Source organism: Xylocopa sonorina, chromosome 4 (genome assembly GCF_050948175.1).
Source record: "Xylocopa sonorina isolate GNS202 chromosome 4, iyXylSono1_principal, whole genome shotgun sequence".
Lineage (NCBI taxonomy): Eukaryota > Metazoa > Arthropoda > Insecta > Hymenoptera > Apidae > Xylocopa > Xylocopa sonorina.
In genome coordinates, this window is record NC_135196.1 from 11,145,637 (window position 1) to 11,161,745 (window position 16,109).

At 46.4% G+C, this 16,109-nt stretch overlaps 2 protein-coding genes across 5 annotated transcripts in view; one reads left to right on the forward strand and one right to left on the reverse strand.

The window, feature by feature from the left end:
- The window catches only part of Gcn2 (eukaryotic translation initiation factor 2 alpha kinase Gcn2), a 215,173-nt gene that overhangs the window by 123,195 nt on the left and 75,869 nt on the right, over positions 1–16,109 (forward strand). The window lies entirely within an intron of this gene.
- The window catches only part of Nachra7 (nicotinic acetylcholine receptor alpha7 subunit), a 134,453-nt gene that overhangs the window by 78,496 nt on the left and 39,848 nt on the right, over positions 1–16,109 (reverse strand). For 3 of the 4 annotated variants that reach the window (XM_076894150.1, XM_076894149.1, XM_076894148.1), the window contains exon 2: positions 10,685–10,827. The exons of the other annotated variant lie outside the window; for it this stretch is intronic. In XM_076894150.1, coding sequence (XP_076750265.1) covers positions 10,685–10,827 — 143 coding nt within the window. The remainder of the gene's footprint in view (positions 1–10,684; positions 10,828–16,109) is intronic. 4 annotated transcript variants of the gene reach the window in all.

The window sequence follows — 16,109 nt, forward strand, 5'->3', positions numbered from 1 at the left end:
AGCGTTCTCGTTTCGTATAATTATAATTTCTCTTTTATGATTTTCGCGGCGAGGCTTGCGTTATTATAATAAACGCGTCATAACATACTCGAGTTCCCGCTGCTCGTTCCCGTACAATCACAGTAATTAATTATACTTCTGCGTTCGATAACCCTGCGCTCGAATCCGCTCTGCAAATTTCACGCGCTCGTCGTACTCGTCCCCGTCGATATTAATCGAAGAGCAGACGGGAACGAAAGAAAGTGTGGTACAAGCCTCGATCGTAATAACTACCCAGCCAACAATAGCAATCTCGAATGGGCTCGAAGTCAAACCCAAGTCGGAGGATCGCCTGACTAGCAGAAATAAACTCGACTTGACAAGTTCGCGGGAGTACACAAAAGTTTCCCGGCCGGAAGTTGCGGAGAACCAAGGGTTGGCCGTCGCTCGAGCCTGAAACGGACAGCCCCAGCCATCGTAATTTACGAGGCTACCCGCGTGCGCCATACTTCCCGATCATACTTGCCTGCGAACCAACGAGACCTCGAAAAAAACAAAATCTCATTCGCGCCCCTTGTAAATTATTCAACGGGCGAGCTAATAAAAAAAGGAGAAGAGTTCGACTGGTCAGAGTGGTGGGCGTCGAAAAGCGGTGATTTCGATTCGCTGATCGATCGACGAACACCAGCTGACCGTGTCAACGTTGACGAATACCACCTGACCGGTTTTTCCGTTCTCCATCGACTGTTTAACGCAAGCACAGCCGACATTATATTCAGCGGGACACGGTCGCTGGACCCTTGTGTGTACCAAACGGTACATTAAGCTGATTGCCCCGGCGAAATGCAGGCTAATACATTAAATCTAATTCCATCCCGCGGATATTCCTGTCCCGCGTACGTGCAGAATCGAATGATCGCCTGTTTAACGCGATTTTTAATATCAACCACCCTCGTTGTACGCAAGTTCGAAACTATCAGCCAGCGTATCCGAGCGAGGACGAAACCGTTCACTCGTAGAACTGCCAGGGTTAATTCGATTCGCCCGACGAGTCTAATGGATTATTCGCTTGATTTAAATAGAGAACGAGTACTGGAACATTTGCGAAGTTGGAGTCGAAGTTGATCGCGGAGATTAAAAACTGGATTCCATATCGAGTCCAGCGACTTTTAATGAACCACCCCCTTATCGAGGTTCGAGGAACGCCAGAGAGATGTTACAGCGGAGTTATCGAGAAGCTAACAAATATAATTTCGAAGTTCGATGGTCCAATTATCAATTCGCCGGTGTTTTCAGAGAGATGTTCCGAGCGTGGCGAATATTCGTTCGATCATCGACTGCGTGATAACGGCTTTCAGAGGCAACGGTCAAGAACTGGACGGTGATAATCAATTCGTGCCACGCTCTAATTGAATATACGTATCCGGGTTTAAACTAAATCCGAAACGAACGAACAGAGGGCAGAGTATTAGGAAAAAGGAAGTAATTAAGGATTAAATTGGTTTCGAATCCTGCTGGTTTAACTCCGTAGTTTAATCCCCAATAGCTACGGGTATTAATTTTCTCGCTCCCTCGCGCCACCCCCTTGGCGACTGCCACTGAAACGAGTCAACAATCGAAAGTTTCGATCAATCGAAGAGAAAGGATCAACTTTTTTTCAATTATTCCAATGAATATTATTATAAGACTGGAGTTAAAGCGCGCCAGTTGTATTTCTTGAAAAGTTCACGGTTAAAAAGTATCGAACCTCGTTACCAATGAAATAAGGTAACTCGACTGCGCGCAGGGTGCAATTAAGAAAATTGTTTATCATCGTGTCGCGGACCATCGAGAACCATAAAAGACTTTACCCTCACCGTAATTTCTCGCGGACATGTTTTACGATTTCGACAAAAATTTACGATGTTATAAAGAGAAAATATGATTTTCTCTAAGGGGCTGTGTCTCTGTTGCCATAAAGTAACAGCGACCCTTCGGAAGACCATCTGACGTACCTGAAATTAATGCGATATTTTACACAATAACCTTTCCAATTATTTCGAAAGATCGATTCTATTAACAGAGTAACAAGTTAGCGTTGAACTACGCTTCGATGCTTCTTATTGACTCGACTGTTAGCGCGACTTGTTTCTTGGTCCAACTACCAGCTCTTCCGATTACATCGACAGTTGATGCAGTTGATGCTCTCAGTTCAACTGGCGACCAACGACCACCTAGTCGCTCGCTAAAAAGTTCCAACTCTACTCTCGATATTACAGAGTTAACCACAGAAACAGACACCGGACAGATATCCTATTTGCACATTCCTGATGATGTAACGATCATCCAAACGCCCCATAAGAAGCTTCTAAACTTCGATTCGCCTCGACAGGAGTTACCCTTCCTCGAGTGGCGATCCAAGGCTAAGCTGAGACACCTAAATCTCGAAAACAGTCTGCCACTTTCTATCCCCGTCAGAAACTGCTGCGTTAACATTCCCCTCGGTAAAAGTGGCCAGACGGAGGGTCGTACGGTGTTGCTGTGCGAACCAAGCCACGAACTCGTCGACGGATCGTGGCAACTGACCTACCGAAATGAGATTCGATACGGCCAGGGGCGACCTTGCGGGATCCACTGTGACCTAGGGTCTCGACGATATCCGTCTGGTACGTGTCCATCGCGAGCCAAGCGCCCAGCGTCCTTCAGACACGTACGCAAGGGTGCTCTCGAGGGTGTCCAACTGGGCGCGCGCGAGAAAGAACAAGCTCGAGAGGATCTCTCTGCGCCCCAGCTATAAATCCAACGGTCCAGGTGACAGTCTCGATTATTGGTTTAATCTTCGAGGCTCGCGTGGCCGTATATTACTCGCGAATTTGCATATTTTCGACGCACGCTACACCGCGGGGCGGTTCGCGAGAGACTGCTGCTCGGATTCATGGCGCAGCTTGCTCCTTCGGACACACTATTTGAATCCCGCTGATTTACCGCGGCGTTTCGCGCTGTACAAATGCTTTTATCTCGCGACACGGTCGCGGCCTCCTTTCGTAAGGACAAACCATGTGTGCGAGGTCCGTTCTCGGTTGAACGTTACTATCATTTCTGTACCATCCGATCGGGTTAGACGGTTATAGCGGGTCCAATTAGAATCTACCTAACGATGATTTAGTCTCGAAATTTGATCGTTTGATCTCGAGGTCTACGCGTAGGATATTCAGACACTCTCGCGAGAAATTGTAGAATACGATTTGGGCACAAGTCGAAATAAAATGGAGGGTTAGCAATAAAAATATTCGCGATACTAATTTCTACAGTTACCAATAGGTACGACTGGATCAGCAGAGCAAGGAATAGTGTAACATATTTTCCAGTAACTCAGCGAAATGGTTAATATCAATTACCATGCGCGCTCCATCGCGAGTCGGGTCACGTTTGTATTTTATTTCGAATCGTTGGCCACGAAATGGATCGGTCGACGGGACTCGTTTCGTGCTAAAGAATTTTCAGACGGCGCACCGATTCCACTGAGGCGAGAGAAAGACGGGACACCGGGTAGGGGGTTGGACGAATTCGTGGGGACGCGTTGCGGTCCTGCGGGTCACACGTTCGTAGCCTTCGGATGTGGGATAAGTTACAGGCGCAGTGGAGGAAAGTCGGGGGTTATACGGATCACGTGCGGCCTGGAATGGACGAGTAAAGTTCCCTGATTCACCTTACATCCTCGAGGCTGAGCCGATTTTTGCTGTAACAAATATTCCAACTTGGTTACCGATACCGTGCGTTCGCCGTTCACCAACGAAACAAACCGCGGTTAACGTCGAGGTGGCTTTTAAGGGTTGCGCGAGTTACGTGCAGTCGTCGCGCGGAGGTTCCGGTTAAAAGCCACATAAGTGCAACGAAGGAGGGGTCTCGTTCGATTTATGGACCTCGTCGCTTTTGGACTTTTTTTGCCAACAAACCAGCAAACTATAAAGGAGAACGAATATTTCTAATTGATAAAAATAAATTCATGCCAAACTGCGAAATTACCTTAGGCACGAATAATGCAGGCTTCGAAATTGCAAACAGGCCGATAAAGCAGCCTCGTTCCTGACAAATAATTAACCACTGCGACAATGAAACAGAGCACAAAGAGAGATTTCAAATGCCGCGTTAATTAACGCTAATGTTGAAGTCGCTGGTGGATTAAATTCCCGATGTATTTATCGACAAGTTCGAGTGAAATAAAGTAACAGACCCTCGTCGTCAAAGCGTAACCCAAAGATTGCTTCCATTAAAAAACGCGTCTCCTAAAGTTCAGCTAACCTGCCTTAACCCAGACCCTGTCTCGAGTCCGTTGGATGGCGAAGCCGCAATTACCTTTATGTCCGCGAGAAAATAAATTCCGACTGGGCGAGGGAAGAACGGTGGATCGCGTTCGAGGGTGTGGGGGTTCAGTTTACAGAGTCGACGAGCAAAGGGCAGCCAAAAACGCCGTAAGCACACGGAAAATTAGATATCACTCGGGCACGGCCGGTTAATTCGACGTATGGCGTGGCCTGCGAAACTTTTTCCAGTACGTGACGAGGCATAGCAAGCGACGGGCGACGAATGCAGTCGGGTGCACGTTGCGCATTTCCTACTCGAACAAATCCACTTTGCAACCTCGTTTCTGTACTGGCGCATCCTTGACGCTATGCGTCATCCGTACGTATCCGCCATGGAAATGAGATACCGATATCAACTGGGGATCCGGCGAGCGACTTTTCCTGCGACTTCGTCCCGCCATTAACGGAATCCCTTTCGCGCGAAATTAGATTCCCCTGCCGAGTCGCAGCCCCCCTTTTCCTGGACCGGCTCCTCGGGTGTATACAATTTCTATAGCCGATCAACGTCGAGCTTGCATACCTGTAAGCGTCGCACGAAGGATCGAGAGCACAGCGTGCTTTCGCGAACTTCTCGATTTTCACTATTTCCATGCGAACATGTTCGCGATGGCTGAGACGTTGAGACGCGTCGTGGTTTGAAATACGCGGAATTTGAGTAAGAAATGTTTTTTAATGTCGAGCGTTACAATTTTCGATTGTAACAGATTCAGAAAGCTCCTCGTATTCAATAGTGTTAGTCAACGTTTTGTAGGACGTCGCGCTGTTTCTAAACTTTGTCGCCAGATTCTAATCGAAACGATTCCCTTTTCATAACTTATTCTTTTGGGCACGTAACTCTCGCGCGATGTGCAGTGTCGTTTTTCAATTCTTCGGATGGCAAACTACGAATGCGCAGTTTATTTGTTTCCCGTGGAATCGTTTGAGGAGAGGAGATTTTGGAAATCTTCAAAGACGAAATGACGGGGAAAGATTCCACGGTATGGCTTGAAATTCAATCGCAGCCGGGTGCTCTCCACGCCCTTCTGTTTCTATTTCCACGACTTCAAAGCAATCGTCTGGAATTCACTCAGGCTACGGCCGTTACTTTGAGTTTCTTTTCGCGTCAAAAGAAACATCCGAGGAATTTATCTCCAACCATGGGATAGTGAGACCGTGCGCACATCATTCTGGCGAGCGATTCGATCTTACGTTGCGATCTATGCGAGCGATCGTTGAAAGTTGAAAAAGATTTGAAGATGCATAAAAGAATTTGGCTTATCTTCGCTTAAACGCCAATAACTCTTCTTTGACTTATCAAACCTTGACGATCTTGCTCGCCGCGAAAGCACAATTCAACGTTTCAAATATTTTCCCGAATTTTTTGCGTCGACGCGCTTCTGTCGCGGTGTTTCCAGGGTAAACAACGAAACAGCAGGGAGAAAGAGAAGCCTTATTCTCAGAGCTGGGTACAAGACCATTCTGAAAGCGAGATCATCTTTTTTTATGAGCCAGCGAGGTTGCATCGCGAGAAAGTACGCTGTGACGTTCTTGTTCCGCTACCTTTCTCGCCGCTGTTAAATCGCGAGAACGTTTCGAGAAAAGTGTGGCAAACTTAAGTCTATCTGTGTAGCGGGGACTTTTATTCCCTTCCACCGCGCTTCCTTTTGTATTCAACAAAGAATGGCGCAGGCATAATGCCTTAAAGCGAAAGATTTCCACGAAATAATGTACAACATTGTAAAAACATTGCCAGCTCGCATTTTCTATTAGCCAACCTGTCCGTTGCCCTCGATCAATCCTCTCTCTCTCTTTCTCTCTCGCGCGCTCTAAATTGGAAATCCCTTGATTTCGAAAAATAAATATCCCGCCGCGTACGCAACTATCCCCCACTTATCGTGGATTTCCATGCTATAAATATTTCAGCGGCCGGAAGTTCGGTGAATACATTTCAAGTTGCGCGCAAGCGAGCCACGGTTAATTTCTATTCAGTGGATACAACAAAAGGATCGGAATTTCGTAGCAAGAGCGTTGAACGTAGAAAATTTGTCGTGCCTAGAACAGCCCCTCTCGCCAGATCTCGCTTCAGCCGCCGCTGCTCATTGATAATGCATCGTATCATTCTTCATAATTCACTCTCCACGGTTTCCCGCAGGAGTAGGTGGGCAGAGGCGCGATCAAAGGTTCGCCAAGTCGCATTTATCCACGGGACCAACCGAGATACCGTGAGGGACGTTGCGAGAGCGTTCTCGAGATATATTACGGACATTGACGATAACGATGTGACTTCCTCTCGCTCGAGGAAACTATTCCCGAGCCGGTAAGCCCGTGCACGGTCGAACGAACAGGATAGCCGTCGCTATCGCTAACAAAGCTTTGGAACTCGACTAATTTTCGGATTAACAATAAGCACTTATTGCGCTCTCGTCAAAGGGGAACGCGTTCTGGCCAGTAACGATCCACCATTGTCTTGCTACGTTACTAACGTTCGATTCCACTTAATTAGACTCTCGATACTAACGCTTAGCCATTCGTTAAGCCCTATTTAAGTAGAATAGAATTTTCGAATGAAAGAAGAATAAAATGGTACTTCAATCGTTCCAGCTTCTGAAACACGCGATGGTAAACGATTACCAAGAGAAGACGTAGAGAAGAAACCTATTTGCCTCGACTGTGAAAGGGTTGACATTGAGGAGAACAATTGGCAACGAAACTAATTTCGAGAGCAATTATAGGAGCCGACGAATCGGTCGTGCTTATGAGTATATCGTAGTCCTTTCTTCGCGGTCGTTCAGGAATGAAAAAAAGTCGAGGATCCAATGCCCCGCGCGAGCTGAAGCTCTATTTTGATAGCACAAAATTTTCGAATGAAAGAGGAATAAAATGGTACTTCAATCATTCCAGCTTCTCAGACACGCGATGGTAAACGATTACCAAGAGAAGACGTAGAGAAGAAACCGATTTGCCTCGACTGTGAAAGGACTGACAGTGAGGAGAACGATTGGCAACGAAACTAATTTCGAGAGCAATTATAGGAGCCGACGAATCGGTCGTGCTTATGGGTATATCGCGGTCCTTTCTTCGCGGTCGTCCAGGTATGAAGGAAAAAAGGTTGGAGATCGAATACCCCGCGCGGGCTGCAGCTCTATTTTGGTAGCACAAAATTTTGCTAGAAATTTTGAAAAAGGAATAAAATGGTACTTCAATCATTCCAGCTTCTCAAACACGCGATGGTAAACGATTACCAAGAGAAGACGTAGAGAAGAAACCGATTTGCCTCGACTGTGAAAGGACTGACAGTGAGGAGAACGATTGGCAACGAAACTAATTTCGAGAGCAATTATAGGAGCCGACGAATCGGTCGTGCTTATGGGTATATCGCGGTCCTTTCTTCGCGGTCGTCCAGGTATGAAGGAAAAAAGGTTGGAGATCGAATGCCCCGCGCGGGCTGGTAATGGCCCTATGGAAAAAGGTCGAAAGGAAGAACAAAGGGAGAGGCTGGGAGAAGCGGGGGTGCAGCCGCCGTCGGACACAGGGTGGGACGATAAACGGCGAAACAATGCGCGCGGCATATTTACCCCGTGCCCGTTCCGCGTTATTTAGGTGGCACCGCGCGCCATTTGTATTCCCGTGCACGCGTGCGCCACGAAAATTCGCGATATTGCCTTGGTCTATCCGCCGCGAAGGGCGAAACCGATGCCCCGCTTCCGTAATACCGTGTCCACGTACTCGGAAATGAAAAGTTTCCTGCGCCCAGCGGATGATGCATACCGCTCGCGTTTACCAGTACTGGCTTCGATCGCGGGGGTTGCGAACCGTCGGGTTCGCGAAACAGAGGAAACGACGGGGGTGCTCGGAGAATTCCGCGTTTCTGGGTTAATTTAAAACGAAACGAGCGTTTCTTGTTATGGACTGACGATGCTTTGCTTTGCTCCCTTTTTCGATCCGCACCTACTACCTAATTTATAGTTTTCACATTTGGTTTGATAGCTTTCTTGCTTAACTAGGAAGCAACGAATGCGTCGAGTTTAAAGTGAGTTTGGAGGTTGAAGGTTCCACAGATGGACCTTGCTACTAGAAAAGATACGCGTGTATATGTAATGGAATAATTGAAATTCTCAATAATTTCGAATTAATTGAGTCTAGCTAAGGTAGAACGAACAGGAATAAACTAGTGATACACGTAATGCAATATCTCTTCCCTTCTTTCTTTCTCTCTCTGTTTCTCTCATTTATGTATAGAGAGTTTAATTAAATTTGTGGTTAATTGTACAGAGGAGTGTAGCATAGAGTGTGTTAATAGTAGAACACACCGTCAAGCTATTCATCGGATGCGTTACGTGCAGAATTCTAAGCTGCGACTCTATGGTACCTCAGAGTATGGTTTCCCCATCGAATTAACTAGACACGACTAAAGTCATCCTAAGCTACTTGACATTTTGATGCTTCAAAGTGCTATCAGTTGATAGTACTCTGATAGAGAACATCGAAACTGACTGAGGACTAGAGAATGATCGATGCGATTATCCCGTGATCTCGTGGACGATATTTCGATGGAACATCGTTCCACGCGTGTTACTTAAACAGCGATAAATCGCAATTTCGCATTTTTACCCTTCGAATTTCCAAATTTAATACCCGTTTTCAAGTATGTACGTCTGATCGCGAGAGGATCGATTCCCGATAGAGGCCATCGATAGTGCAAACTGAATTAAGATTCGACGAGGAAAATAATCGGGAGTGGCGAGAAGTAACTGGCACTTAAGACGTGGATTTTCACCGCGAACGTGTCGGACATTGATTCCGTTTAATGGATAGAACTATAGACCGCTATTACCAAAATCTACAAAGTAATTACACGGCACCAGGTTGAAATAGAACGACGAATCTGGACACAATAGACGGCGCCGTTAATCCGGCTTCTAATTACACATAAAGCCGGCAATTTCCAACAATGTACCTGAAGGGCGGTTGCGATGAAGTCTCCATTAGTTATATCTAATAATACGGGGAACGTTATACCCGCTGCTGGATTGGTATAACCAATTCTTCGCGATGAATTACTTTCCCGCGAAATACTCCACGCGAGGCCGTTACCTCCGACTCTACGTAAGTCACGAACCAACTACAATATCGATAACCGGGCTAGAATTTCAACGCGCTTACTTCGAGCACGAATTTCGAGAAGAAACCAGAAAAAAAAAAAAACGCGAACTAGCCAGAAATCTGAGGACGAAGAACGGAAGAGCGAAGCGATTGGCCGGTGGTACGAACAATTACGCACTAAATTAGCGGGACAAACGGTGGAAGTTGAATCGAGGCAGCCAGAGCTGGCTTCGTTCGATAATTTACAAGGGTTAACCGTGAAACTGACGGCGGGCCTAGATGATGATTGATGCTGGCGTAAGTGCGTCGCGTGTTACACAGCGGGGCCACCGAGGGCGGCCAATGAACACTTCCGTTTCGTCGATACACCCTACGCCGTCCAGTTGGTGCACGCGATGAAATACGTATCAATGATTGGTCTTTGTCGACAAGGCGGATCGATCGTGCGTAGAGAATATACGAGTCCATGTGTGTGTGTGTGTGTGTGTGTGTGGCTACGTACGTATACGTGTACGCGGGCAAAACGTGCTCTACGTTCGAAGCTGTGTACGCGGGCCTGCTTTTGTACGTGTGTTCGCGGGTCTCCCTCTGTATATTTTTCTTTTTTTCCCTTCTTTTTTCTGTTTTGCTCGGTGTACACACACGCACGCACACACGCACACGCGCACACGTTTATCGAAGCCCTGTTTCGCGACAATACCAGGCCCAGGCCAGGTGGGAGAAAAGGGACGCGATACGTTTCTAATTACGAACCGGGTCGCGTTTCGGTGCATCGTTCTCTGGTTGACGACACGACGCGAGCGCGTGGAAATTGTGCTCTTTTCACGCGGGCGACTAAACATTTCACAAAGTCGCGCGGGCTCTTCGTGTCTCGTAGACGAGGTGCGCGAGTCCGGTTGATTCTAAAAATGTGTGGACCTAGAATAGGTTGTCTACCGTCGTTTTTAATTACAATATACTCATGCAGGGTAACATGGTGAACAACATGTCGTCCAACTATGGACAAGGAGGCACGTTAAAAGATCGCATGCAAATAAAAAACTGTCGTGCTCATACGAAAAGAAGAGAAATATTGCCGCAGAAAGGACGTTCTGTCTATTGCAACTCGCTTAACTCGCACTTCGATAAACGAGCACACACTGCAAGGGTTGGCTTGTGACACAGTTCCGTCTCCCGATGGTATGCCGGTGCTGTGTGCGGTGTGCGTGTTACGTAGAGAGAAAGTCTTTTATGCGTATCTTGTATAGAGGAACTTTTTCAAGTTGCTGGTGAAAACTTACAACGTCGATTATTTGCATTAGTGTAAGGCCAAAGCTCAACACGAGGGGCTCGGACTCATTGCCAACCGGACGCTCCAGCACGTTGTACGTATCCAGCAGGTCGCTTAGCAGCCGTTTCTCGTGCGAACCGCCGTTTACCAGCCCTAACCAATTCATCATGCGTCAGTCATCATCATTGTGTAACCAATTCCTTGTATTTTTTTTTTTTTTTTCTTATCAACCACTTTGAGCGCCAACTAGCCACGCAGAGCGAGCTCTTCCGCGGTCCACGCATGCATCTCTCATTTCGAGACTGGCTAAATCCCGGAGAACGAACCACCGTCCACGAAAATCGCATACATTTCCAACTGACGGGGTGGAGGAATTAATATCCGCGACAGATTCTGGTGTAAAACCAGAATTTCTCTTTCACCGATGGAGAATCAAGATTTTTCTTTTGGTGATACTGTATCGTACTGTTTGAAACGTGTGTGACCCAGAATTTCGTAGATCTTTGCGGACAGATTGCGTACGTGGAGCACGGAGTGTTGGTCGGCGTGGTTCAAAGTGTGCATGTAGAGATGTTCACTGCGAGACACCCGTTTCCTTAACAATAACGCACGAGACGTGAGACAAACGATTAAATAATTAAACGCTGCGAAACGGCGAGGTGTAACCTCGCGGAGAATTTGCATTTATTAAGAATAACTCAGATAAGCAAGTCCGCGAATCCTTTCCCACGTTATCGCGTCGCTTAATTTCGCTCGTTCATCTCCCGAATCGCTGCGATCGGTTACGACGCTTCTTGTTCTCCAGGAGTCTGCAATAAAATGAACAACTGACCTGTGAATAGAAAGAAGCGGTTTACATCCCGCGAACGTGTCCCGAGGCTCGTCGCGAGTTACGCTGATCACGCGTGCATACGTACGTGACCCTGGCGCGGGTATCAAACGAGCGGAAAAACGGTAATTGGAACGGAAATTTGTAGAGTGGAGCGCAAGAAAAATTAGTCTGCACCGCGCGACGCTACGTATTCAAAGCCCGTTCTAACCGTAGGCGTGCACGTGTGCGCGTATCTCGATACGGCTGGACAATTTTCGGAGGTACCCATTATCAACGGCTGGCCCTCGTCCTATCGACGTCGTATCGCTTCGTGTCGACGGAACGAAACAAAAGGAACGGAAAGTAACGACGATACAAATTTCTCTCGAGCGTCTCCGGGAGCGTTTATCTTCTCTCGATTCGCTCCCAGCGGCCGTCCGCTCTTAGAAGTCACCCCAAGCCGAACTTCCGGACTACTTCTCGCGAATATACACAAGTTCGTAATCTCCTTCGACCCCGTCCCGTTTCGTTCGCCCTCGCGTTCACCCTCGCGTTCACCCTGTCCTCCCTTCGCGCCAATCTCTGCTCGCCTCTCTGTCTCGCTTCCTATTGCTCCCAGGACGTCCCCTTGGTATCTTGGTCCGCGAAACAGGACCTGCTGAATCGACTCTTGTCGCTTTAATAACGACGCTGTTGCGTTCTGTCGCGCGAGAACAATCGGGGTCTTGTTAATTCGTGTTAGCCATTTAAAGTGAAGATTGCAGTAACTAATTGCTGGCGACGCGAGTTCGACTTGTGTTAGATGTAATAAGTGGAGGGTGGTTGTGATTGAACATTCGCAGGCTTCTCGAAATTCTACAATAGAATGGTAAGAAAAATTGCGTGGATCCTTGAGTTTTGTAGAGGGTTGCGAGTGGTACTGGAATCTACGAAATTCCGCGTTCGTGGCGTAATAGGGCCTCGCGTCGAGCGCGGTTATTAATTAATTCCAGCGAAACACGCATCTTTGACCGTAACGACTCTCTGCCTTTCAGGCCCTTTCGGAAGCGATTCGAATCGTGAGAATTCCATTCCCGGCTGGGAAAATTCCGCGCTGGTATAGATCGTTGCTGGGATACGATGTCGTTAGTATTCGCGTTTACAATTACGATGCAGCAACGACCGTGTATACTCGTATCGTCGTACACGCACGTGCAGGACGTGCGTTACGTGTAACCGACATGGAACCGTTATCTCATTGCGATGCATAGAAAACAAAACACGAATTTTAAATCCCCTCGACGCGGAAAAATTCGATTAATCTTCTATAGTAACGTTCCGTGTAACTGCAGTTATCTACGGCTATAAAAGTCTGTGTACACCTCAATAATTTCGAGTGCGCAAGGAGACCGAAAATTTTGCTCGTTTCGCGGACAGAATGTTGCACGAAGAGAGAATCACTTGTTTACTGCAATGATTACATGAACGAGACGATCGAAATTTACTACTGCTCGAAGCATTACTCGATTTTTGGTCTTGTGGGTTGGCAAATACTGAAATACGAGGGAGACCAACGACTCGTCGATGATTCTTCTTCGAGGGTAAAAGGTATAGGATGATTATCGATCGTGGAGTACGCAAGATGGCATGGTTTTTATTTCCTCCTCCGGGGGGAGAAAAACGAAGAGAGAAAAAAAATACCATTATCGCGATCGAACCATTTTCACGCCGATAATTTTACCGCAGAACGAAGTCCGTTCTTACTGAATGCGCCGTTCCGTTGGACGAAACAATGGGCCGCAATCGACCCATTTTCATTAACACGATCATATTTCATAAGACGTATTTCATAAACGCGGCATTAGTAAACAGGAAACGAACGGCAGACAAATTTTTTTCTCCATTACGTATCGCGGAAAGTAAGCCTCGATCCTCTGGAAAATTATTTCAAATATAGTATCCGAGAAAGAGAGAGTGAAATTTATAAATAAACCGGTATAGCAGTTTCAACATCTATCAATGAACGCCTGGCTTCGCCCCTGCAACCACCTTTTTCCGCTTTAATTACTATGATGTTTCAAATCTAATAAAAACAACCGATCGAATTACAAAATTAGAAAATCAAAAGAGACACTGAATCACTAGTTCTATCGTTAATCGCACTTTTAATACGATCAGAGATAATACGCTCGTCAGGTTCTATTATACCTGTCCACGTCCAACACGATTATCATCCAGCAGCGAACGATTAAACGATATCTATAAGATCGATTAATGGAGAGGTTATCCCCAGGGCGGAGCGTTGGGAATTCATACGCGTTCGTACGCACACGGTTGCAGATTTATGGCCCCGTGGGATGGAAGACTTCCTTTATCTCGTAGCCACGCGAAAGGATCAGCCAAGGAAAGTTTATAGGGGAACTGGTGGGCGGGACGTGGAAAGAAATCGCTGACGTGTTCTAGCTGGCAGAAATTTTCGCGACTTTCATTGTTCATCGTCGTGATTCCTGCATGCCGCGTTTGCCGTCAGAATTGTTCCAAAAAGTTTTCTCACGAGAACCGTGCAATTTTAATCGATAGCTCAGAGAGAGAGGGGGGGGAAGAGACAAGTGGAACGAAATGGAAAACGGAAATCCAGAAAAGATGAATCGTAAAAATCCTGCGTTGTAACGCGATTTAAAGAGATGTATTTTAATGCGATACGTGCACGCGTTAGTTTCAACTGAAGGTTTCTGGAGTTTATGGACGGAAATGTTTCACCGAATATTTTCAAACAAATCTTGACAGCGATGGGAGAGAAATCTTCATTAAACATGGAGAGCTCGTTTGGTTTATTTTCTCCTTTGGCAGGAGAACGACCCCAAAGCGCACGGTGAAAAAGAGTACACGACAATGTTCCTAACGTTGGCGCACGAGAAGAATTCATTAATCGCGAGTCTATATTTCGAGCAGGTTCCGTGAAATATTATGGTTGCGTGAACTCACGAATGCTATAAATTTGAACGCGAAACATTTTAAGCGAGCGTACAACCACATTTTATATTCCTTATGAAGAATAAAAATCTATATCTCCACTCTCTCCTCGTATCTTCACCTTTGCGAACCTACAAAAATCAGAGAGCAATTTTTAACGCACTTTAATTTTCTATTATCTCTGGAGGACGTCTTTAAATCGCAACTTTGCCAGGCTTCGAGTATGTTTCATTAAAGCAAAAATTCGCAAGAACAATATTTCCATCGCGCGAGACTCATTCGAGGCAGCTCGAGGATCGTTCCTTGATTCACGGCGAGCAGAAATAAGATCGCCTTACAAATCGTCTAATAACTTTCAGAGGACGGAGAAATCGCGACACTTTACATACGTCCGTATGCATTTTATTCGCGTGGGTCGAGAAACGCGGCACGATTTTTCCAACAACAGGGTGAATTCTTGGTACCGCGGAACGAACTTGCGAGGATTTGAATTACGACGGCAACAGGGGACGTAACACCGCGAATATTTCTCGCCACTGGGCGTAAATAAAGATCAACTCGGAAAGTTACGTTACTCTAAGCGTATCACGGGAAATAAATGGACTGGGTGACGCTTCGGCCTCGTTGATACACGGCCGTACTACCCCCTTGGTGCACGCTACCATTTTGGAAATTACCGTGCACATTCTGCGGCGATGCATCCTGATCTTTGCACCTGGCGAACTTCCGTTTTTTCGACGCGCATCACCACGTTCAAAAATTAGAATTGCAGCCCTTATTTACTGCTAATCGATCATTGGAAATATCTATCGTATCCATCGCGAACCACATCCATTACATTCACTTTACAAATATAATACGACTCTCCTAAGCATTCTCACCCCTGAAGCTATTGTACTGGAACATTCACTAAACTCCAAGTGGAAAAGTTGCCATCTGTAATAACATGGCGTGTCTCGAAACGTGGAACGATACTCCTGGTGTGCGTGAAATAGAGGGAAGGTCGCGCCATTATAACGCTTGAAGAATTGCGTTGCCGTTCGCCTCCATCTTGTTAAAAATTTCAAGGGCCATAAAAGCTACGGCGGGTTTGATGGCCTGCAAAACCAACGGCAGAGGTTAACCAAAATTTGTTCGTCTATGCGTCTATTCTGGCGTTCACATTTTATACATATTTCCGAAATGTGTTTGAATGATTAAAGAGAGTGGATGGTTCGAGCGAAATTGTTCGCCACGAGCGAACAACGCGATCTAATAACGCGCGACAAGCGATTACTTTCCGCACAGTCGTAGAGACGCATTAATCAAAGATATTCGATTCGAAGTGGCGTGCGAAAATGAAAACATGATGGACGTGACCGAACGAGTGCGCGCGGCAAAACATTCGGACAAAGAGTAACTTCCCATAACCGGTTCGGGAGGATATTGGCCGATCGGAGATGAAAGCGTTTCGGAACAATGCAATTCACGTGCCAACGCAAAGGAATGGCGCGATACTTGTTCGCAGAAATGTTTCCAGAACATAATACGAACATTTTTTCCATTTCCCAGTTGAACACGATCCGTGAAATCGCTTCAACTCTCGATGAAACCTGTTCCAAGCCATTCGATACGCGCACCCCTTCATTTGCAAATTCTAACAAATTTCTACCAACTATTACTAGATACAAAG